Genomic DNA, 25177 nt, shown 5'->3' on the forward strand with positions numbered 1-25177 from the left:
GGATTTAATTGAATTTTTCTCTGTTATCAAATACTTTGAATTTCAGCATGAAAGGGTAAGATGTATTTATATTAATCTTGCGACCTCTAACAGTTACAGTCACAGTTCTTATGTTGGCAGATTAAGCATGCATCAATCTTGTTCAAACATTTTCAATTCCTGCAGATGTCTAGTGCAGTTATTGCCATTCTTTTCTGTTCTTTTTATTTTTCCATTATGTTTCCAGTTGTATTATTTTGCTATGTTGCCTTAGGTACTTCTGGGTTTTTTAGACTTCTAATCTATAAAGCTCTTTGCTCATGTGAACAAGACAGTCTTAGACTTTGATTTCTTCGAAATCTCATTTAAAGTGGCCAACAAAACTGATAATGCAGTAAAGTATAATATGTTTCATCTTACTTTTGGATTTTATTCCAATTTTACAGATTCGCCATAAATTGAATATAGGTTATGAAATAATTTTAATTTTTTTAGAAATCAAATAATATATTTGGGGCTTCCTTTATAGAATTTTGGTGTGCATTAAAAATTTGTTGTTGTTCTAGTCCTTTTTTATGCAGTAGAAATAGGGGAATTTTTTTGGTATATAAGAAGCACAATATCTAGTTATATGGTTTGTCAAAAGTTGGCTTGTATTGGCTTTTTGCAATGCTGCCTCCACTGCCTGCTAGTGACCAAACAAAAGAATAAACTTGATGAATGATCTGGAAGGTTTTTATTAGGTACCGTCTTTGATGGGGGATGCAAATTGGTATCCCTTTCAATGTAAAACAAAACCATTTGATTTAATAATGTTTTATATAGTACTACAACTCACTATAATGGACCAATGGGGACTAAACCCATTGTGCCATAAAATAATTAAGTCGTGTATACTTTCCCCAGACCTGTTCCATGTTACTGGTAACTATGGTTTTGGTTTTGATCAAATAAGAGATCAAGTTTGCAACTATTGATGTTACTTCCCTGTTGATGGATGCTTAAATATTGTTTATCCAACAACATTTCAATGTTAAAGAGTCCAATGCATGAACTTACCATTTTGGTTGTCTTCTTATTTCGTAGTGGCGGTATTCCTTCAGTTCTTCAACCATAGAATAATTAAAATAACATCTTTCTATGTCTTTATGCATGGTTGCATTTAAGTAATGCTAAGCATTTAACCTAGTGCAGGTTTTATCTTCGCTTAATGGGATTGAAGATGTTAAATCTCGATTGCTAGCAAAAGCTGAGTAAGTGCTTTTGGTGTTAATGTTGGTTAAATTTTATATGTTTTCAAATATTCCGTATTGTAGATGCACAAATAATAATATTTTGCAGATGCATCCTGTCGAGTCATAAGAAGGTGGCATGGGATGTTAATATCAGCAACATCACAATAAATTTTCCCTCGGGAATGCAGTTTCTGAAGAGTTTAACATGGTAATTGCATTGTTTACTGCATTATTTGGATATTCATATTGTTCCTCTTGCTCATTAAAGTTAAATTTTGTATTATGCTTTATTTACGTGTAGTTTTGTACATCAATTGTGTGCACAGGTTCTTGACTTGGGATCTCTTGTTTTGCATCGAAACGGAGCTCAGTTCAAGTATTGATGGACAATCATTTATCCGGAAGAACTTAGTTCATTCTGCATCAATCTCTGATTGGTTAACGGGTTTTCAGCTACAAGATCTTTATAATCACTTTGACATCAAACTAGTTGATTTTGAGGTCAGGTACATTGTTCTTGTTAGATATTCTGTTTTATTTTCACTATTCTGAATTCTGATGATAGCAACTTATGTGAGCAGGTGAAGTTGGTGAAGACTAATTATCCCCACACTATCTCAATTGTGAAAAAGTTTTGTGCCTGTATTACTTTTGCATCTTGCATTATTCCTGATGAATCAAGACTGAAACAATTGGAGGTAATTAGATTGAATCTTTTAGATTTATATTTATCTAGTACTAAGACTAGGTACTTTTATTTTAACCATTGGAAATGCTGAAAGTATGCTTGATTCTATTGTCTCCTTTTTTTCCTTGTTGCACTTTTGATGATTCTGAAACTGAACATTCCTTATTGTATGCTTGCTTATGGACTCTGGAGTTCCTCTTTCTCCATTCTCTTCCCTCTATTGACCTCAATTTTTTTTTCCTTTGTTTGTAAATTATAGTTTAGGTCAATGCCTAGATTCAGCTAGGTATAACTAAATTTTTAAGTGATTTCAGAGGAAACTTTTGGTTGTTTCTTCAGATGAAATCCCTTTTTGCTGCACTAATATGACATCTCTTACTTTAACTGGGGATGGTAAGGAACTTATTGTGTCTTTATATTTGTCTTGTGTGGTGACATTTTGAAGAGGGTGAAGATATTATTCTGATAGCCCTTTGGGTCTCTAGTTTCATGGAAATATTTTGGGATTGAGAGAAGGAAGGAAATGGAGAAAAAACTAGCAGGAAAAAAGAAACTTGTTCAAGAACAAGCTCTTTTTAACTTTTAACTGGATACATTTTAGCCAAAGGCTTCATATATTTTTAGGTGGCTTCTAAGCTACTTTTCATCCAAATCATGTCCAAAATCGTTGTCTTTATCCAACAAGATAACTACAAATCTTATGAAACATGAAAACTAACAATGGTGACTGTAATGTGTTAACCTGTAAAATGGAAATGTGCCTAACAAAATACATACAAGCTCTAAAACAAATATTCACAATACTCTTGGTTTTAAGTTCTCTTCTTCTTTTTCTTCTGAATGTTGAAATTCATAACATATTTTTTCTTGTCTGAAATCTTGTTTCTCAGTGCCGATGAAACTCTTTATTATCGTCTGAATTAAGTCCTTATTTCTCTCTAGTTTTATTATGTGGGGAAGCCCAAATAAAAAGGGGAAAGAGAATTCTGTCAGAATTGGTTTTTATTCTAAATTTTTTCTATATGATGTTTGAATTAGTTGGTGTTTGTCTATAAGTGCTTCCTTCATCTTTAAAGGATGTGTAAATTAATAACTGCTCATGTGTCTATTCTTATGAAGATCTCTGAATCTCTGAACTTTAACCTCCCTATATTTCTTGAGAATCTCATTCTTTCCCCCAATTCCCCATACCTCATTGAGCAGTTCTCTAGTAACTACATTTGCCGTGGGCCTCTCTGAATAATTTGTACCGAGATGCAACTGACCGTAAGGCTTGGATATGAACAGATTTTATGGGTTGTATTGCTCTTTTTTGGTTGTTTCTCCCTTCTCCCTTTCTTTTTGCAACTGTGCCATTTGAAGTCACTTGAGGAACCTATATAGCAAAAGTTCTGTACCTGGGAGTTTTTAAGTTTTTGGTTCTTTTAGTTGGATTTGAATGTGTAAATGAGATGTGTACTTCTAGGATTTTCCTTCTGAGTGGCTTTCTTGATTGCAGGTTTATGTTACTGTACCATCGCTTGATGCAAACCTTTCTCTATCAATATATGAGTCAGTTGTTGCACTGATGGTTCTTCTTAATGCACAATGTTCAAGATCTGAACCTGTTGTGCTGAGAAACCCTGATTCACTCCATTCTGCATCAAGTCACCTAGGGGATCGTCCTTTTGGTTTGACTCTAACTGCAAGCATCAATTCTGCAAAGTTACTTCTTGATCTTGCTAATGATGGAGAACATAGCTCTTCCATCATGCTTGCTCTAAAAACTCTAGATGTGTGGTATGTTCCTGACTGTTAAGTTTCTTATTAAAATATGTAGATTTATTTTTTTCTCATGTGGATATAACTGAGATTAAGCCAGAGGTTCTTTGCAAATTGTATACGTGGGTCATATCAATAGTTTTTTTGAGAGGTTTGTTAATAAAGTAATTAGCAATGAATGTTATTTGAATATTTTCTTTACTGAATGCTAGGTAGGTGCATATGCTTTGTATTAAACTTTTTTACAATTGCAGGTATTCTCTCATAGAGTATGAGACCTGCCAAGTCTCTTTGAAAGCAATAGAGGTTACTGCACATACGAATGGTGAAAAGAATAACCATGTTTTATGCTCATTTGGAGATCTATATCCCTCAAATACTGCAAATCAGGATGGTATGGCTAACACACTTGGTGATGCAAGTGACCCTTTTGACGAAAATAAAACTGCTGAGGCTTGTTTTGTTTTATATTATGAAGCTATTGCAAGTATAGATTTCACAAGTCACAAGTTCACATTATACTTGAATGATGCTGACCTCCATTGCTATCCATATATAATTGGATTATTGGTTGGGTTTTATGATAGAATATGTTCATCTACTGCATTTATTGGAGCAGAGAATGCTGTGGGCCCCGCTTTTGAAGATAAAAGTACAAAAAATATGCCAGGTTTTCAGTTCAGAGGCTTTGATTTCTCAAATTACTCTGGAATAGGATCATCTGATTACGCAAGCTTATCTTTGGATTGTTTTCCTTTTGTTACAATGCATAATTCAGGTTCCGTAGGTAGTCTAGGGAGTTCACTTCGTTTTCCCGTTCCTGATTGGCAGAAGTCATTCAGTTTAAGAGATAACAAGTTGAGAAGTCCAAGTTGCAGTTCAGAGAAGGGATTTAACCCTTTTCATTCCTCACCACTAAAATCCAAAGTGGGTATGGTTGCATTTCCTGTGTCAGGGAGTTCTCCTGAAGCAAGTCTAGATGCTATTGACATCAATCTCTCAGGTGTTAAACTGCATTTCCATGATTCATCTTGTATTGTTGGAACAATAACTCTGCCAACCTCCAAATCTTCGGTTAGCATTTGTGATGATTGTATGGATCTGGTCTCTTCTTCTGAGGGGGCGATTCTCACATCATCGTGGTGGACCAGTAATTTCCACGACTTTTTGTGGGGACCATCATTACCGAACCTTTCCCCAATCTTAAATATATGTATGAAGAAAAGGAATTTTGGATCACTAAGTTCGCAGTTTGAATTTAGTATTGGAATTCAGCATACTTGTTGGGTTCTACCATTCCATTACATAGCCATCATAATTGGTTATTTTTCACTGGATGATTGGAGATCAAATCCAAGTATGCAGTCTACAAGCAAAAGTATTGAGCATATGGAGAACCAAAGTGAGATTGCTATCATTTGTAAATTTGAGGTTCTGGAATCCTCTTTAATTTTTCCCATAGAAAGTGATGACCAACGGTTTCTGAAGACAGATATTCAGCAGTTGTATGGTAGTTTTACAAACCATTGTGTTTTGAGCGATGTACTGAAGGACATTCCTCCTGAATGTGTGGTTCCAGAAAATAAAGTTGCAAGATCGAATAATTGTCTGAATATTTTTGGACGAGATTTGTCTCTATCATTGTTGTTGTTCAAGGATGATTGCATAACGTTTATTCCAGGTACTAAACCGAGAAATTTCCCTTTGGTGGCACCATTCAGTGCTGATTTTTGGATCAGAATACCTAGTGAATTGGAATCCCTTTCCGAAAAATCTTCTGATTACACATGTATCATGTCAAGGGTTGGTGTTTGTCAAGTTTATATTGATGGTAAGATCAGTTAATACCTCTTGGAAACTTTAAATATGAATAATACTCGTCACTTTTTCTATTTGGTATTACTACATTGTTCTATAGTATTGCTTGATTCATTTCTATTCTTGGTCCTTTTGACAGATTTTTATTTCATTGGTGGATTTGAAGTGTTACTGGAAATCATCGACCGGTTTTCCATTGTTCATGATGAATCAAAAAGTTACACTTCTGATGTTTTACAGTTTCTACAGTCAAGGAGGTTGCAAAAGGAAAATAAGGAAGTATCAGTTGTAGATTCTTCCATGACCTTGATCGAAGTCAGATGTTATGTTGAATCACTCTTGATACAATTGAATCGGTTGGGGAAAGACTTACTTGAGCCAGTTTCTAAAGCTGAAATGAGCTTTATTTGCTCCATGTCTCTGACAAATGAGACACATATGAACTTGGATTTAAGTTTTTACTCTTTAGAATTATTGTCACTTCCAAATTTGGTTATACTAGCACGCTGTTCTGATGCTTGCTCAACCTCATCAGTTTTTGATCTTTCTTTCTCAAAATCTAATCCATGTCAAAATGAGTTCTCTATTTGTCTTCCTTCCCTTAATATCTGGCTACATTCTTCTGACTGGACTGACATCCTTGACCTGTTTGATTCTTATGGGAAAAAACTTACCACAACTGCAAAATTAGATTCATTGCCCGGGAGTTCAGCCATGAGTGTACCAGAACATGTTCCTCAAATTTCTGATAAAATGTCTGCCCCAACTTGTGTGCCACTTAGCACCATGCAGGAAACAGTTGTTGTCCTGAGGTCTGAAAATATTGGAATCATGTTTTATTTTCCAATGCATGTCGCTGGAGAAGAATTTACTGAATTGGTGTTCGCTGAAAAGGGCTCGCAGAATGTTTCATCTACTGGTACTGAAGGGAAGCTTTGTAAACTTTTGACATTTATGACACACAGCAAAAGTAGTGAACTAATTATTTCTGGTAAAAATGCAAAGTTCAAGTGTATTCTGGAAAAAACAAGTGGTGCTGTGGGTTTCCAAGGCGATGATAATGTCAATTATTGGCCTCTCTTCCAGATATTTCAAGTTAATGTGGAGACTGAGATATGCAATATCGAGGAAAAGCCAGTACATGTCAATCTGGAGATTCAATGTGATCAGCTGGATGTATGGTTATCACATCAAATATTTTTTTTCTTGCATGATGTAAGGTTTGATGTTCCTGGATCAAGATCTCAGTATGACTTTGGAAGCATGGAGTTCCAGATCCAGCTAAGGAAGGGATCTCTTATGGTATCTGATGGACGGGTAACTTTACTACTTTATGCAGTTGACCTTGAAATGTTGAACTAGTGCTTGAGAAGAGTTAATTGGTGTTATTGCTTATGCTGCATTATACTTTTGTTGGGAAAAGGTTTCTGATGAAGCATTAATTACTGTTTCTTGTCATGTATACCACTTTATCTGCATGTGTCGTGCTATTCATTATTTGCAAATTGTTAACTGTGGAATAATTCACTTGCCTCAATTCTATAAAAAAATTTGCCTACTATATATGGAGCTTGCATGATGTGTAGGAGATCAAGATTTCATATGGTGTGGGTCAATCTTATATTTTTAAGTTTTGATACTCTCTCTTCCTCCACAAGTGATGTGGGAGAAAGGCATGATATTCTGCTTTCCAATTACAGTTTATGAAAGATAGTGTGGTTGTTTGGCTGCTTCTCAAAATTTGTAGCTGTCGAGATAAACTATGTATTGCAACTAGGCAGTTATCTCAACATCCTTAATTTTGTTGTTCTTTTTTTCCTCTGTTTAATTAAAGTTACTGTGTGTTATCTATTCAAAAAAAAAAAAAAATCTTATTTGGTTGACTTCCTCACATCATACCGTTTCATTTATTAAGTTCTGTTCTATCTTTTCAGTGGAGTTGTAGTGGACCTCTTTTAGAAATTCTTCTGAAAAACTTCCTGTTACGTGCTAATTTTACTGGAAACAGCATGAATGGTGCAGTTGCGTGTGATCTCCAAGTGAATTACAATAATGTTCACAAGGTATATTGGCATATAATATGTATTGCTATTGTATTTTAATCTTTACCATGACTTATATTCCTTGGTGTACTGCTTGGATTTGTTGTAGGTCTTCTGGGAGCCTTTTCTTGAGCCCTGGAAGTTTGAGATGGAGATAATTAGAAAACAGGACCTGAATGCTCTGCTAGACAACTCCAATATTACGGATGTGCATCTCATTTCAACAGGACAGCTTAACTTCAACTTTACAGAACCCCTAATTGAGGTACATGTTTGTACTCTTTCCTTTTCATGTTCTTGATAGTTGTGTGATCACCTTTCAGATAAGTGACTTAGGTGCTTGAATAAGGTGGGAAATAGGGGATGGGTGGAAGAGAGTGGGAGAAAGTAAAGGTAGGGTAGATATCATAGGGAAAATGGGTAGGAGCAGAGGAATTAGAAGAGGAGAAACTGATGTAAATAGAGCCTTTTGATACAAATGATGGGATCCGGTTATACCTATACTCAATTCACCATTAATATTGATTATTGAAACTCAGTGCATGAGTGATTAGACTACTTAATGATCTAAATTCTTAATAAATTAGAAAGATGATGGTAATCTATTGGTCAAGCTGTATTATTGATCCTTATACTTAAGGCCATATGGCAGATTTACTCTTACAATGATTTTGAGAATTATTCTACATCAGCTCTTTCAGAACTTGAAATTTTAGCCCAATGAAATGATGGATAATAGAGTTGATTTTCCTTCTTAGAGTCTGCTGACATAATTGTTGACCCGATAATGTGGTATTGACTTAGCATATGTAGCGAGCTTATTTGCTGGTGGTTTGGGGTTCTTAAGTGTGGGTTTTCCATAATTGTTGACCCGATAATGTGGTATTGAGATTTCATAGATTTCATTCCTTTCCTTCACTTTCTAACTCTCTCATTTCTCACTTCTAGTCCATTTCTTTTTCAACTCTCAACCCCATCTCCATGGCAAAGCTATTCGTTCTCTTCTTTTTCAACTCAGGCTTTCAATTGTTCCTCAGCTTCCATCAAGACCTAGAATGAAAAAGACGAAAAGTTGGTGATGAAATAAAGTATGAGAAGATGAAATGAAACGGGTTGAGAATCCTATAGAAGAGATGGGTTTTTGCAGATGATTAGGGTCTTAAAAAGAGTTAAAAAAGCAGAATTTTTACTTCCATTTTCTCATTTTCACTCAAATTAAAAAAATTTCTAATTATTCTTTCTTCTTTGGATAATACGAAGAATTTAAGATGAGTCATTTTTGCTTCTTTTTTTTTTTTTCTTGATTTTAGTTTTAATTTTATCATTGAACTTGATGGTCGTGTTGGGAAATTAAAGGAGGAGGGTGATTTTGTTTTAGTAAATTTAGGTTGATATTTTGGGTGAGTTAATTTGAAGTTTAATTTTGTAACTGTTTTAATTGTGGGATTAGGGAGTAATGGTGGGGATGATGTTGTGGTGGATGACGGTGGAGGTGGTGGTGCTGGCTGTGGAAATGGAGGAAAGCATTTCGGCTCGGTTTCTTGCTCGATTTGCCTTGAAATGGTTACTGAAAATGGGCATTGGTCGTGGGCTAAGCTTCAATGTGGTCACCAGTTTCATTTTTGGGGTTGAGAGCCAGAAAGATGGAGAAATGGAGAACTAAAACATGGAGAGGATGAGAGTTTTTGCAGAATATTTTTTGGGTAATTACATTTTCTTTAATTAATTATAAAATAAAAATGAAATTAAAAAATAATATAACATGTAAATACATGTGTTGCATGACTATTGGTTTAGATTTAACCATTTAACACGGTTAACCTTGAGGACCAATTCCTGTATCAGAATCCAAACTTAAGTACTTAATTGGGACAAACAAAAATATAGGTACCACATTGAAAATTGAAGCCAAACTTAGGTACCAAATGGTATATTAAGATAATTTAGTGATGGTGGAAGGCAGCTAGCAGGGCATAACTAGGATCTGAGTTCTTTGCGGCTGGCTGGGAGCTTCTGTTTAGAGAGTGAGGGTGTGAGTTTAGGGAGATTGATAGAGAAATGAATTAAGAAAGCCACATTGATAAGAAAAAGATGCAACTTCATCAGATGCCTGAACAAATTTATCATTATTTGCAATGTCAGCAATGCCATTGTCAGACCAGCAAGTCGATGTCCACATCAGTGAACTCAAAGGTGGGAAATAAACTTTGCTACTGATTGGACTGAAATTCCAAATCCTGAAAAGTAGTGGTAGCAAAATTCTTTCAGTCATTGCAGGGGGATTTTGTGGCCTAACCACACGGTTGATAGCATAATTCGACTGAATCCAAGGATAAAGTATATGCAGAGTACTACTGAGTCCATAAAATATAATGAAATCAGTAAAACTAAGTCCAAAAATAATTGTTCATAATCATTTGGACATCATTGTTACAATATCACTTGACGGTGCACACTGTCGATCTTAAAATTCCATTTCTTGTGAAGCACTGTAAACAATTGAATATTTGTTATTCAAAGAAAATAGGTAAACTGGTAGTTGTCATAAATATTGTTCGTCTTCATAGTTCTACTGCTGTTCATGCTTGTGCACCAGAGTAAAATTTATATAGATTTTTAATCTGCTGTATAATCACCTTGGTTTCATATGATATAGACAGTTTTCTCAAGGCGTTTTCTTCTAATGATATTGTTACCACACTAATCTCATGTTTCAGTATTTTCTTATGTTTAGATTTGTACTATTAATCTATAATATAACTTTTCTTCTTCTTTTCTTTTTTAAAAATAAAAAATAAAAAACCAGACTGTTCTCAGGACAATTGAAATGGTTAAGGATGCCTGGGGATTTTTGGAACATGATTCTTCTGAAAAGCAAAGATTTCTTGATCCTCGGCTCACTGAAAATATGTCTGGAGGAAGATACGCTCCTTATATACTTCAAAACCTGACTTCTTCACCTCTAGAGTATCATGTTTATCAAGGACAGGCCAGTTCTGATCAGTTTGATGCCTCAAAAGAGAAAGATGGAAAAATTGTGCAAGCTGGCGCTTCTGTTCCAATTTATCTTAATGACATACCGGACGAACAACTTTATCATTATAGGCCTAGTCATTCTTCTGATAATCTCAGTGAGAGGCAATCAAATGGGGTGGCTCATCATTTGATGACTATTCAACTTGATGGCATGTCTGTTCCTTCTGCTCCTGTTTCAATGGATCTTGTTGGACTTACATATTTTGAGGTTGATTTTTCAAATAATTCACAATACAATGTAAACCTGAAAGAAAATGGTGCAACTGACGGAAAGAATGGTTTTGTTGTACCTGTTGTGTTTGATGTTTCAGTGCAACGGTATAGCAAGCTAATACGTTTGTACTCAACGGTATGTATACGTGCGCATATTATCACAGATTTTTCTACTTTTAGCTGTTTGTTAGCTTCTTCTAATTCCTGTTAACTTCAGGTGATAATTCTAAATGCTACTTCAATTCCATTGGAACTAAGGTTTGATATCCCATTTGGTATTTCACCGAAGGTGCGCTCGGATCTATTGTTTGATTCCTATAAATTTCACTGTTTATATAAATTTATGTATACCTGTCTTCATCTCTTCATTTTGGATTGATTATTCCAGATTCTAGACCCAGTATATCCTGGTCAAGAGTTTCCACTGCCTCTACATTTGGCTGAAGCTGGTCGCATGAGGTGGCGTCCTCTTGGGAATTCTTACCTGTGGAGTGAAGCACACAACCTCTCTGATCTTCTCTCCTTGGAAGGCAAGATTGGATTTCTCAGATCTTTTGTCTGTTACCCATCTCATCCAAGCAGTGACCCATTTCGTTGTTGCCTATCACTTCGGCATATTAGCATACCTGCAGCTGACAGGCTAAAGAAAGGCTCAGTGAGCTGTAATGATGATACTGTGAGCCAGTCAATCCAAAGTAGCAACAAAAATATAAAAGATTTGTGCAAGTCAAAAGATCGGTATATTCATCAAATGACTTTAAGTACTCCTTTAGTCATTAATAACTATCTTCCTGAGGCAATATCATTGACGATTGAAAGTGGTGGAATTACACGTACTGCATTGCTTTCAAAGGTTTGTGCTTCATTTCTACTGTGAAAAATGTAGTTTTGTGCATCAGTTTACTTATTAGGATGTGGTGCTCTGAACTAATGTAAAAGCATATACCTGTCTTTTCAGATAATCAATTTCTTTCATCATATTGATCTATCACATGACCTGACACTGGAGTTCAATATTTATGGATATAGACCGTCAGTCCTTAAGTTTCCACGCACAGAAACATTCAGTACAACTGCTAAGTTCAGTGGAACAAAGTTCTCTCAGTCTGAAACCGTGGCCTTTGAACCTGATACATGTAGTGGTAATTTATATCTACTCATGGTTAACTACTTTATTACTTATCGAATTTGTTTCATAGTGCATCTGTTACTTTTTTCCTCTAGGCCCAATACATGTAACTATGGAAAAGATGATGGACGCGTTCTCTGGTGCTCGGGAACTCTTCATTTATGTTCCCTTTCTGTTATATAACTGCACACCATTCCCACTCAGTATTTCAGAGTCCGCCAATGAGATGGACAGAACTGTCTGTACTTTACCTTCCTGTTACAATCAAGTTGATAATGAGCTGTTTCAAGGCACCAGAGATGGTCTGAGCCTTTTATTTTCTAACCAACACTCAGCTATTGAATCTCCACAAATTGAGAGTTTGGGCTTGTCATTCTTGAAAAATCGCATTGTTTCAACTAGAAAAACATTTGATCTGCAGTTAGGAAGATTTGTTAGAAATCCCTCGATTTCATTGTCTCAGAAGCAAACTGACCAACATGATTTAGTTGATAAGAAAAATTCGTCAAATATTCTGAAGAATCGATTGGGTTCAAGCACTCGGTTGTCAGGGAATAATGACTTTATGGAGAAAGAGTGTGGAATGGTTAAGGCATGCATATATTCTCCACATCCTATTTCTTCCGGAAGTGAAATTGTGGTTTGCGTAGCTAATAGTTCTCGTGGACACAACTCAGAAAATGTGCCTAGTTCACCATGGTCAGGGCCCTTTCTTCTAGTCCCACCAAGTGGTTCAACAACTGTTCTTGTTCCCCAGCCATTATCAAATGCAATGTTTATATTATCTGTTACATCTAATGCTATTCCTGGAGCATTTGCTGGAAGGACACGGGCTATTACTTTTCAGCCAAGGTAATGATTTTCCTAAGAATCCAAAAATTACTGCTGTCTCTTGTCAAATAATTTTACTTTTCTTCAATACATTCTTTTTTTGTCTCTTTCATAGCAAGTTTTTTCTTGTGCAGATATGTTATTAGTAATGCATGCAGCAAGGAGTTATATTATAAGCAGAAGGGAACTGATATTCTTTATCATTTGGGTGTTGGGCAACATTCACAGCTCCATTGGACTGATACAACAAGGTACTTTGCCATCTTTATGTTGAAAGATTTTATTCCACATCAATTTTACTTGAATTTGTGGTTTTATCTTAACATTCAAGTTTGGATTCCCTATCTATTGCCAGTTCCTTAAAGAGCAAACTTTTCCCCACTGTATTTGCTACTCTTTGATCTGCTCGTTGTGTTTATATGTGATGTCCAATCACATTATAGGTCTGTTAAGATATATCATGCAATACGTCTAGTTCTGCTACATGTGAAGCGGACTGTTAAAGTGGTAATAATCCCCTATCGATGAAATTTGTGGTAGACACATAATATAACAAGGGCCTCTCCAATTCTTACCTATTGATTTTTCATTGGACCTTCCTAAAATTGAATTCAAGTTGAATGCTTAACGTGGTATTGGAACTCAAATTAGTTGTTACTTGTTCTTATTGCTTATTGCCCCAGAAGTGTTTATCCATGTGAAAGGCCTATTTGTTTCTGTTGTTGGTATTGGAACAAGTCCTTAGGGGAGTACCGAGTTGTGTTAACCGATAACTCATTTTGGTTAAGTTTTCAGTTTGTTATCTTTATATTCAGGTTGGCTTCACTATTTATTGGCAGATAGTTTTAGGCTGAATGCCTTTATTAAAATTTAACATGTTTTTCATGAGATACTATTCTTTAACATTACTATCGTATAAAGATTTTTGTACTGTCGTTAATGCTTTTTTTCATGGGAATCTTGGATTCTCCAGCAACAGATTTATGAAAATTTGATGCTTGGGAATAAGATATCGGTAATAGTCTTCCTTTATGTGTTTTAAATTGGGATATTTTATATCTTGTATGGTTTGTAAGGTGTATTTCAAATAATATGACAGAAATTTCAATCTTTTTTTCAGTAAAAATTGCCTTTGCTGCCTACCTTACGTAAGATGTGTCATGTGAGCAACTACCTGTCTTTACAGTATGCTATACATGACTTAAAGAAAGCCTTAATGCACTGTGTTTCACTATTGATAAGCTAACCCCAATGGCTACAACCGCAAAGCCAAGTCATTCTTCAAGTCCTTAGTCAAAGTGATGTAGTTAATTTATCTGTAGACTTTTAACTACATGTGCTCACTGTTTGTAGTCTATTTTCAAATATGTCCTCAATAACCTCATATTTCCAATGAACAGTTTATGATCTTTGCAATGCTATAATTTGCTTCCTCATAAAGTTATCAAGCTTTCTTATCTTCAAAACTTGCTGTATATAGTTCCCTACTTCACTAGGAAGGTGAAGAACCGCATTAATTAGTGGGTTTTAGGAGGAATAGTAGCACTTCTATGTGCTGGCACTAACATGATTTAACCAATAGAAGCAGCTGCTGGCAAATATAAATCTGGATTGAACCAAGGTTGCTACTTGAATCAATTACAATTATTTACGAAGCTTTCGCTAAGAGAAAGAGAAAGAGAGTATTGGATTATCATCATCTAACTAAGTTTTAATTAGAATGGGATGATGATACTTGGATAGGGTGTTAGTGTTGGATAATGGGTATGTGTTTAACTTGGGTATATTCAATTTTTTCTAACTTCTTCCATGTATTTGGAGGGTCATATCCCGTACTCATGTTAGAATATTTGTTTGACATGGGTACTTCTACCAAAATGAAGAGTTGGAGCTACATAGGATGGTCCTCTATAACTTTGCGTAACTTCTTGATTGCAACTTTTATGATATGTTTTGTCCCTCCCTAGCTTGCTTATCCATTTTCAATCTGTTGCAGGGAATTATTGATTTCCTTGCGTTTTGATGAACCTGGCTGGCAATGGTCTGGCAGCTTCTTGCCAGATCATTTAGGTGACACTCAAGTGAAGATAAGAAATTATGCTTCTGGGACAATGAATATGATACGGGTGGAGGTACAGAATGCTGATGTTTCCATCAGGAATGAAAAGATTGTTGGAAGCCTCCAAGGGAATTGTGGGACAAACTTGATTCTCATATCTGAGGATGATACAGGATATATGCCATATAGAATTGATAATTTCTCAAAGGAGGTTGGTACCTATTCAATTAATGCTTCTTTTGTATTCTTAGGTTTTAGCTAATTGCTTTTTACTCGTTAATTTCTGGCTTCCTATATTTTGTGGCCTTTTCATGTATCAGATACTAACTTGTTATTCCTATTTAGTTCGATTGGTAAAACGAACTGAGTGAACCAAATACTTAATCTGTGTCTCTGCTAGTGCTATGTAAAAACCAGCTTTGTTAAGACATGGCTCAAATTGTTGGATTGCAGTCTTTGCTTGTGTGCTGTTATAGTACTTGTTAGTAGGTTTTTTTTTTTATCTTATATTTTACTTATTTGTACTGCCGTTTCTATTATTACTTTTCTTTCTGTTTGTAAGGGGTTATTTATGACATTCTACTCGTAAATATGAAATGCTAAGATCCAAACCATCAAATGTGGAATAGCTAATATTTGTGTAAACTCCAAATCTTTAAGTATTTTAATCCCTCAATTACCTTCTTTGCATTCTGCATCACCCATTTTAAAACTTTAATTATAATTTTTTGTGAGAGTTCTGTATCATTTTTGTCATTGTAGAGACTAAGGATTTACCAACAAAGGTGTGAATCACTTGACACCATTGTTCACCCATACACTTCCTGCCCTTATGCGTGGGATGAACCCTGCTATCCCCACCGTGTTTCTATTGAGGTATGCCCACTTTACTTTTTGTTCCTTTTGAAGTGATGAACTGTAAGGTATTGCCTTTCTAATGAATCTTTGTTTGACATATAAAGGTACCAGGGGAGCGTATGGTGGGTTCTTTTGCTCTAGATGATTTGAAAGAATATATGCCTGTGCACCTACAGTCTACTTCTGAGGTACGTCATTCTGTTATTAGCTTTATTTCTTTAAGCAGGACCTGACATAAGGCGCCTACATAGATCAGCAAACTTTATATCTGCTCTGAATTGGTGAAGGAGGGTTAGTAGTATATTTCAATTGATATTTTTGAGGATTGAACCCTCCTGCAGTAACTTGTCTAATAGGGTCAATTTGCAGCATAAAAAGTTGCAAGCTAATAATATATCAATTTTTAGTTTCATGCTATATTTAATGAATGTAGTAGCATTAGATGCTTACCTTGAAGGTGAGCATTATTTTATGAATATTTCGGAGGCTAAAATTCTATAGAAAGCTCTTCTACTTTACCAAAGTTCAAGATAAGCCAATGTGCTATTGTACAACCTGCATGGCTGTGTTTGTCTTTTAGAACTAGCGTGGCCAAATACTAATAATTTTCAAACATTAAAAAATAAATAATCACACAAGTGTTGTAAATATGTGAACCTGATAATCTATTGATTATTGCTTAAAGAATAATTAAAATAACATAAATCCAATTACAATAGAATATTTAAATTTAAAGAAAAAGGGGAGGAGAAGGAGAGGAGAAAAAGGAGAGAAGGAAAGAAATTCTAGCCTTTTACCTAGTATCCTTTTGTTCTTTTCACTATTTTTTGTTTTGAATTAAGATCTATAATCCCGATTTTCTGCTGCAATGACTAATATCTGATAAGAATGAATCTTCAGTTGCTGGGTTGTGACTAGAATCTCAAGGTATCACAGTAATCACCATCCTCCTCTCATCACGGCCTTTGATTCTTTAAGCTTGGTGAATGAGTATGACATCAGCTTCTAAAAACACCATCTTCCTCTTCGTCATTACCTTCGATTCTTTTAAGTCTTGATAAATGAATATTACATTAGCTCCAGAAAACATTCTCCAAAGAAAATCCTTCACTCTCCCTTGTTCTTGAAAAAGATTACCCATTATTGTTCTCTAAAGACATAAGGAATATGAGATGGCTTGTTATATTATACTGCTGGAGTAATGTAGCATATGATTCTGTTGGCTCGTTTATAAATATTTATTTGAAATAGCTATTTCTTAAATATAAAAAATTAGCTATTCAAGGTTATTATTTCCCCTCTACTCCTGTATCCTGATTTTACATTAAATATTTATCTAATGCTAAACTGTCTACAGAAGCCAGAAAGGATGTTGCTTTTATCTGTGCGTGCTGAGGGTGCAACAAAGGTACATTATCATAGTTAGGTGCTTTGAGCTGGATTTTTTTTGCATTTGTGTAGCTTAACAACTGAATTTCTTGTTTCAGGTGCTCACAATTATTGATTCAACATATCATGTTCTGAAAGACATGACAGATCAAAGTACCATTAAGTTCCAAGAAAAACAAAATCAAGATAAACCTGCTGAATACAAGGAGAAGTTTTCAGTTACCATTCCTTGCATTGGTATTTCTTTGGTTAATTCTTACCCACAGGTTAGCAGATACAAATTGCTAGAGTTTTTTTCTGATCTAAAGATATACTTCAAAATCTATTAAGCTTTCTCTTTATTTTGCAGGAATTGCTTTTTGCCTCTGCAAAAAATATAAAAATCGATCTATTTCAGAGTGTGGACCACCAAAAGCTTTCTTGCCATATATCTTCACTTCAAATAGATAATCAACTGCATAACACCCCCTATCCTGTCGTCCTTTCCTTTAATAGGGAATACAGAAGTAACCAAGTTGGCCAGATAAGGAAGGATGATAGCCCAAAATTCAAAGCTGAAAGGGGGTTACTGATTTCTTCAGATTCTTCGTTTGAACCTGTGTTTAACCTAGCTGTGGCAAAGTGGAGGAAGAAAGATATTTCATTGGTCTCTTTTGAATATATAAGCTTAAGGTGTCGTTTCAGATTCAAATGCATCTTAGTAATTGTTTGATTTGTAATAGTTTAAGTGCTTATTTTAGTATATATTTGCTTGCAGAATGGCAGATTTTTGCCTTGAGCTTGAACAGGAACTGATTTTGAGCTTGCTTTACTTCTACAAAGCTGTCTCTCCAGGTTTACAGAGTCGAGCCTTGCCATTTTCTGATCCTAACTTCAATGTGGGTTTTATGCATGGTCAAACATCTGAGCATGTGAAAGTAAGAGAACAGCTACATGGTACTGGTACTCCTGTGCTCAGTAGAATTGATGACACTGGTGGATTACCTTTAATAGTTCCAATAGGGGCTCCTTGGCAGCAAATTCACTGTTTGGCCAGAAGACAGAAGAAGATTTATGTGGAATCATTTGATTTGGCTCCTATAAAGTTTACTCTTAGGTAGAATAACTTTGTCTCTAGTGGAGTTGGTTTCTTTAAATTCAACTCAAGCTCTTATCTTATCACCTGTAAACTAAACTAACAAATATGAGGTTTGGTTTGAACAGCTTTTCTAGTTCTCCTTGGATGCTTAGAAGCGGGGTTCTTACATCTGGAGAATCTGTTATCCATGTGAGTGGCTCTATTATCTAAACTCCTAGAACCATATAAGGTTGTGCATCATAGATGAGTATCTAAAAAATAAAAACTGGCATGATTATAAAAATTCAAGCACTTTTAGCTTACCCAGGAAGTGGAGATTTCATTACTTGGCTAGAGAGGAAATAAATGAAAAATATGGTCAAATCTCATGTGGCTTCAGTGAACTGGTTAGCTTTTTTTTTTTTTACCAAATATGATGGATTTGTGCTTCCTGCCTTGTACTAAGGACCAAACTTAACATGTCTAGTGTTTCACATTTATTTTACATGCGCAGACATAGAGACTTGGTATATTTATTGGTACTCATATAGAATATATTGTTTCACTATTTTGACTGTAATTGGAATTGGCCACTACGCATTCAGGTGGATGCTACTTAAACTTGATTTGGTTAGTGCATATTTATAAGTTGTTTTGCTAGGATGAGATTTTCTTCTGCCTCAGTATATGGATGAAAATGGCCTGAGCCATTCGCTAGCTATTTTAGGTGATGTCTTGATCCATCACATTATTATGCTTAGTACACGAGCTAAAGCTAATTCAGCCTACTTAGGATTCTCTAAGTTTTCATGGTTTCCTTGTGAGTTTGGCTTATTTTTGTCATTTTTTATGTTTGAATTTTTGCTAGAAGTCGAGACTATTTTAAAATTGTATTTGGTTGTCAAATACTAACTACTGCTTTTATAAGTTGAATAGAAACAGGGAGGGTGAAAAAAGGCTCAAACTAGCAGCAATGATCTTTTTCTCTTGTCCTTTTTCCCCAAATGTAATAATCGCATAACAGGAGCAAATGATATTTCCTACTCGTGAAGTTCAATTCAGAATGCTATTAAGTCTATTTCAGTTTTGTGTTTGCTATTGGTTTGGCATATGTTTCCCTTCTAATTGCCTCATCGTCACAGAAATTGTAAACCACAAAAGCAAAAAGATGAATAGGGAAAACAATCATCATTCTCATTTCATCTTTTGATTTTTGGCCATGATTTTAATCATGCAGATGTTCTTGAGTCAATCATTAAATGGTTATTCCTTAATAAAAAATGTGCTTTGCTAGTGTAATTCGTGTGCATTTGTTTCACTACTTTTCTTTGCTTCATGTTAATTCCATTGTTTTAGTAGAACTTTGAAAATTCCCTTTGGGGTTCCTCTCCTGTAAAGTACTAATCTTCTTGGTAAAACTATTCACTGCAGAGAGGTCTGATGGCTTTTGCTGATGTAGAGGGAGCACGAATTCATCTCAAAGAGTTGTCAATCATGCATCAAATGGCCAGTTGGGAATCTATTCAGGAGATCCTGATTAGGCACTATACTCGACAATTTCTCCATGAGATGTACAAGGTAAATATCAGATCGTCTTTGTTAAAATCATTGAACCCTATAGCATGGTGCTACCTATAAGGAAAATAGAATAGAAAGTGTGCTCCATTATTGAATTTTATCAAGCTATTTATACAAGTAATTCTCAACTAATTTTCCTAATAGCTAGAAGAAAAAATCTCAATAACTCTAAGTATGTTAGAAAATATTTGAAAAACAAAATTTTGGAACAAATAACGGAAAGCTAAAATGGATTTAGATTCACGATAGTTGGTTCCTCTCTTTTACACCCTTGCAATTTGGTGAAGACATTGACAACACCCAACTTGGAACATGCAACCTGATCTACTGTGTGTAAATGTTTGACTGCAACTTCTTTGTTTTCTACCTATTCATGAATGAAGTGGAAGTCGTTTGCACATGTTTCATTCAGTTATGGAAGACATGGTTTTCAGAAATGTATGTTGTGCTAACTTTATCACGTATGATATGCTGGATGATATTGAGTGAAAAGCGTAGCTCACAGCAGAGGTTGGCGAGCCAATATGTTTCTGTGACAGCAGCAACAAGAGCATGATATTCTTCTTCAGTGTAAGATCAAGACACTGATCACTGCTTCTTGGAGGACCATAAAATAGTTCTTCCTAGATAAATCATGTAACTAGTAGTGGAAGTTTGATCAATCGGTTCACCAGCTCAATCGAAATTTGAATAAACTACCAGCATTGAGTCATGTTCACGAGTTATGCAAATATCGTAGGATGTTCGATTAAAACATCGGAGCAACCGTTTGATAGCCTTCCCATGGGACTAAAGTTTACTTTTGGCATATGGCTTCAGCCATTGATAGCATAACACCCAAATCTTATAGACTTATAATTTGGAGGTTCTTGGAATAAAATTTCATAAGGGCATGTTTTTTTTAGACTTGGTGTGATTAACCTATTGATTGACAGCGTGATGATAGGCCAAAATCCAAAATATTGAGGGTAGTGAGGCTTTGTGTGAGAGTGTTTTAGCAGTTTAACAACATGTAGGTATCTGTGCTCTACTAGGGCCACTCTTTAGTTGTAGAGGAGGGGAAAATAATTGTTGGTGTACCGTGTGTTTTTAGGTAAAATAAACTTACAAATTCATTACCACCATCAATATAGAAAAGATTTTTGTTTGAAAACGTCATTCAAGTAAGGGTCCATAAATCACTTTTATCAACTGACAACACTATGGAGGGCCCCATAAATCATTGTAAATTGTTTGTAATGGTCGTTGACTATGTAGGGGATTTTCAGCAAAAACCAACCTATGCATCTTATTGAAGCAATAAGAATTACAAGCGGAAACAGTTTTTGAATTTGAACAGAAAATTGATGCAAAATTTTATTTAGAATACAACAATTTGGATGTCTTAAGTGACGGTGCCATAGGTGAAGAGTAACGACCATATTGCATTGGGGATTAGTTGGACTGCTTGATGTCCCGTAGTAAAGTCCATCTCTATTCTGCCTGCGTACTAGAGGCGCTTCTGTATGACAGGAAAACCTCATAGATGTTTGTTTATTGTGGCAAAATTGAAAAACAAACATAAGGTTTCTTTTAATGGTGGGAGTACATAAAGTGTTAAGTAATTGAAAGTGATGATTTGATGCACATAAATTGGTTTTTATTGATATGAGAAATTAGAATGGTGTCACCATTGCCTATTGAAACCTTTTCGGAACCATGGTAATCATGCACTTTTAGCATCTAAGACAATGTGATGAATGGTAATCAACAACACAAAGCTCTGTTGTGAAGTAGCTGACTAGCAGGTTGGCATGATCTTGGAGATCGTTATGAGATTGGGGTTGATAAACTTTTGTCAGGTCACCCAGGCGATCATAGAGTTGATGCTGTAGCTCATTTCTTGTAGGTTGCTGTTGTTGGTTTCTTGTTGATCATCATTGTTCCCTGTTAAGTTGGGAATGCATTGGTTGACTATTTTGGAAAGCATGATACCCTTGACGGCGTCTGCTTCTTTGTTTGTTGGGCTATACAAGGGTAATGGGAGGCTTTTGCAATTTTCTGGCTTCCTCGTGTTTTAAAAGGGGCTCATGGTTCATTTAACTACTCATGTTTTGAATTTTTGTTGAGAATTTAAGATTAATTTCACTAGTGTTCTGATGTGAGAGTTGTGGTTCTTTGTTTAGTATTTAGGGCAATGATTTTGTAACAGGACCGGTGGTTTGATTAGATAAATTATTAGTTCATAAAAAAATAAAAAATAAAAGTATAACAGCCGGTTCAACTGGTTTGTACCGGTTCACAGGTCAATTGGTTCAACCTCTTTCTCCAGACTGGTGTTCCTAGTGGTTTCAAGGTTTGGTTGGCCGGTCTGGTCGAATTCCAACAACCTTGATTTAGGGTTTAGTTTATTAAATATCTGCAAGTTTTGAGTTGTGAGAGCAGTGTTTGAATTAGTTAGTAAATTTAAAAGGGTTTAGTGGATGAAAAGCGGTATAGGATTTTTAACGATTGGTTGAAAAGGTTCCCTCAAATCCAAAACTGCAAATCTTGTCTACTGTGTTACCAGATTGATGTAGAACTGGCATTCTTAAACACTCAATAATAGCCTTAATAATCTCAATTGCATGAACTCAAATCTCATGTCTCATAGGTAAAAATCCCTAAATCAAAATATCAATCATCATAGCTTAAATTCCAAGTTTTATTGAAACCTATATTTATGACTTCACAAACCTAGGTTTAAAAGGTGCATCACAATAAGGCCACCTAACTATTAAGGAAGGTTTGGCAAAAACAATATTTATGTACAATAGAATGACCACATAAACAAAGCCACATGATAAATCTCCTCTATCAGTGGGCTTAGTCACAGGCCTCAGATCAAATTTCAAGTCCTACTGTTCCGTTGGTACCACAACTTGAATCTAGAATCTCAACCAAATCCCATACTTACCATTAAAGCCTGGGTGACTTTAATTTGTGAAAGATATCACCTTATATTTGATGTTTGTACTCTTGGGTGCCTCGGAACTCCATTTTTCATGATTCAGAAGTTATGCTTTGATCTCCAGCTCCCTTAGAATCTGTTTGAAACAAATTAGTGCTCTGCACACTGCAGAGCTTGCCATGTATGAATTTCATTGCTGCTGACTGTGTTGCCTCTGATGTGATTCATCATCTTCTCGGAACTGTTGTGATAGTTGTGATATCTTGCATAATTAAGTCATGATTCTAGGATTAATTAGCATAATATTAGGCATATCATATCATATCTTTGACCTTCCTTATTTGTGTATCTAGTTATTATTATGAATAGGCTATGTAACTTATTGTAAGTAGACAAGTAATATTTTCCACAAGTCTTTTCCCTATTTCTCTCTTCTTTTCTTCTCCTTATTTTTCTTTCATTTTTACGGCTGTTACAGCCAACAGTAGAGCTGCAACAGCAGCTGTTTTCTTTCTTCTTTCTCCTCCTCCTTCCTCACTTGATTTCACAGAAACTAATGTAATCTGCAGGTGTTTGGCTCTGCTGGTGTTATCGGCAATCCCATGGGATTTGCTAGGAGTCTAGGTGTAGGAATTAGAGATTTCTTAGCAGTTCCTGCTAAGAGTATTTTGAAGGTAATTAATTTTGTATTCTTTGTTAGCTTTAACTCTGTCTTAATGGCTGAGGGCTGAAATAGGAATGTGTCTTTTAGAGTCCCACTGGACTTATCACAGGCATGGCTCAAGGTACTACTAGTCTTCTGAGCAATACGGTCTATGCACTAAGTGATGCTGCTACTCAATTCAGTAAAGCTGCACACAAGGTATCACTAGATGCAATTTGTTCTGATTAATTAAGGTTTTATTTTTTATTTTTTATTTCTTAATGTTATTATCTATGAGAAACTTGAATTATATTCAGTCAAATATCATTGATTGACAGTGAAAAGCTATACTGCTTGCAGGGTATTGTTGCATTTACATTTGATGAGCAGGCTGTTGCAAGAATGGAAAGGCAATTGAAAGGGGAGGCTTCACACAGTAAAGGCATAATTAATGAAGTTTTTGAGGTATGAATATCTTTTCTTCTTTTTATCTTTTGAGCTCTTTCTATTTGGATGGTAAATATTGCACCACAGCAGTAAACCCTCTGGAAAGAAATAAAGCTGCTTGTTAACAGTTGTCTTTTATGGGGAGCGTGTTTGGATAGAGATGTTACTGCATGCCTTTTCAAGGTTGAATCTTATTTTCCTGTTAATTTCAGGGACTTACTGGCCTCCTTCAATCGCCAGTTAAAGAAGCAGAGAAACATGGCCTACCTGGAATCCTCTCAGGTAAACCACTGGTAGCTAGTTGGCTGCAGGTCTTATGAGCCATGTTACTATCATAATCAACAAGGCATGCATCATCATCTGATTATTTTTGTGTTCCGTACAGGAATAGCTTTGGGAGTAACCGGACTAGTGGGAAGACCAGCTGCTAGTATACTTGAGGTTACTGGAAAAACTGCACAGAGTATTAGAAACAGAAGCAGATTATACCAAATGGGTTCACAACGTTGTAGAGTTCGTTTGCCAAGGCCTTTAAGCAGAGAACTTCCTTTGAGGCCTTACTCTTGGGAAGAAGCTGTTGGAATATCGGTGCTTAAGGAAGCTGATGATGGCAAGCTCAAGGATGAAGTCTATGTCATGTCCAAGGCACTCAAAAACCCCGGTAAATATGTCATCATGACAGAGAGACTTGTGTTGGTTGTTAATTGCCTGAGTCTGGTGGACTTGGGGAAACCTGAATTCCGAGGTGTTGCAGCTAATCAAGAGTGGGTGATAGAAACAGAAATTAGCCTGCATAGTGTAATCCACACTGATGCTGATGATGGGGTGGTACATATTGTTGGAAGCAGTTCAGATGCATTGTTAAGACAGAATCAGCAGATGTCGAGGAAGGGTGGTGGTGGTGGGACGAAGATGCGGTGGAATAATCCATCAACTCCGCTTCCACTTTTTCAGACCAACTTGGAACTGGAATCAGAAGAAGACACAAAGCACTTTTTACGGGTTTTGCTTTCTACAATTGAACAGGGGAAAGAGCAAGGGGGAAGTAAATATCTATTGCAGAGAAGTAGTATCAGGTAGATTTCCTTTATTAGTTCCTTTTCTGTAAGCCTTTTTCACCCCCAGTAAGAACAGGAGAATATATATAATTAAAAACAAAGGTCCCTAACATATAGTTCACCAAAAAAAAGAGAGGAAATAGCTAGATAAGAGTTGAGCTGGAAAGCATTTGGTTTTTACTCTTGCATTTATTCATTCTCGTGTATAGTTTGTACAAAATTATATTTTACAATAATAGATATATACAAAAAGTTGGTTCTGCTAAGTATAAGTTCAAGACTTTATCCTTCAAGGATTAGAATTATTTATTAATTCAAATATTGTTTATCTTTTTGGTTTTTTTCTCTCTGCAGAATGTTGTTGGGATTATGTATATATATATTTTTTGAATAGCTATTTTGACATTCATGGATGTCAAGGTATGTG

The 25177-nt window shown here is 35.6% G+C and overlaps 1 protein-coding gene and 1 long non-coding RNA gene across 2 annotated transcripts; both read left to right on the forward strand.

Annotated features, from left to right (window-relative positions):
* On the forward strand, positions 1-1397 carry LOC121216242 (uncharacterized). Its single transcript, XR_005912332.1, has 3 exons — positions 1-55; positions 1174-1232; positions 1321-1397. It is a non-coding gene; the product is annotated as an uncharacterized lncRNA (long non-coding RNA).
* Positions 895-25016, forward strand: LOC121215885 (uncharacterized). The gene is made up of 31 exons (XM_041090685.1): positions 895-903; positions 1174-1232; positions 1321-1422; positions 1541-1715; positions 1796-1912; positions 3401-3681; positions 3918-4333; positions 4442-5494; positions 5621-6798; positions 7416-7544; positions 7633-7788; positions 10330-10908; positions 10990-11061; positions 11161-11625; positions 11731-11914; positions 11997-12753; positions 12867-12983; positions 14729-15002; positions 15554-15667; positions 15754-15837; positions 17007-17057; positions 17137-17304; positions 17388-17710; positions 17796-18134; positions 18242-18305; positions 19527-19673; positions 23172-23276; positions 23354-23464; positions 23606-23710; positions 23905-23974; positions 24078-25016. Exons 1-31 carry the CDS (start codon positions 895-897, stop codon positions 24770-24772), a joined length of 8499 nt encoding a protein of 2832 aa, XP_040946619.1. The 3' UTR covers positions 24773-25016.
* Positions 25017-25177: the final 161 nt, after the last annotated feature.

The sequence above is a fragment of the Gossypium hirsutum genome, chromosome D04 (assembly GCF_007990345.1).
Source record: "Gossypium hirsutum isolate 1008001.06 chromosome D04, Gossypium_hirsutum_v2.1, whole genome shotgun sequence".
Classification (NCBI taxonomy): domain Eukaryota; kingdom Viridiplantae; phylum Streptophyta; class Magnoliopsida; order Malvales; family Malvaceae; genus Gossypium; species Gossypium hirsutum.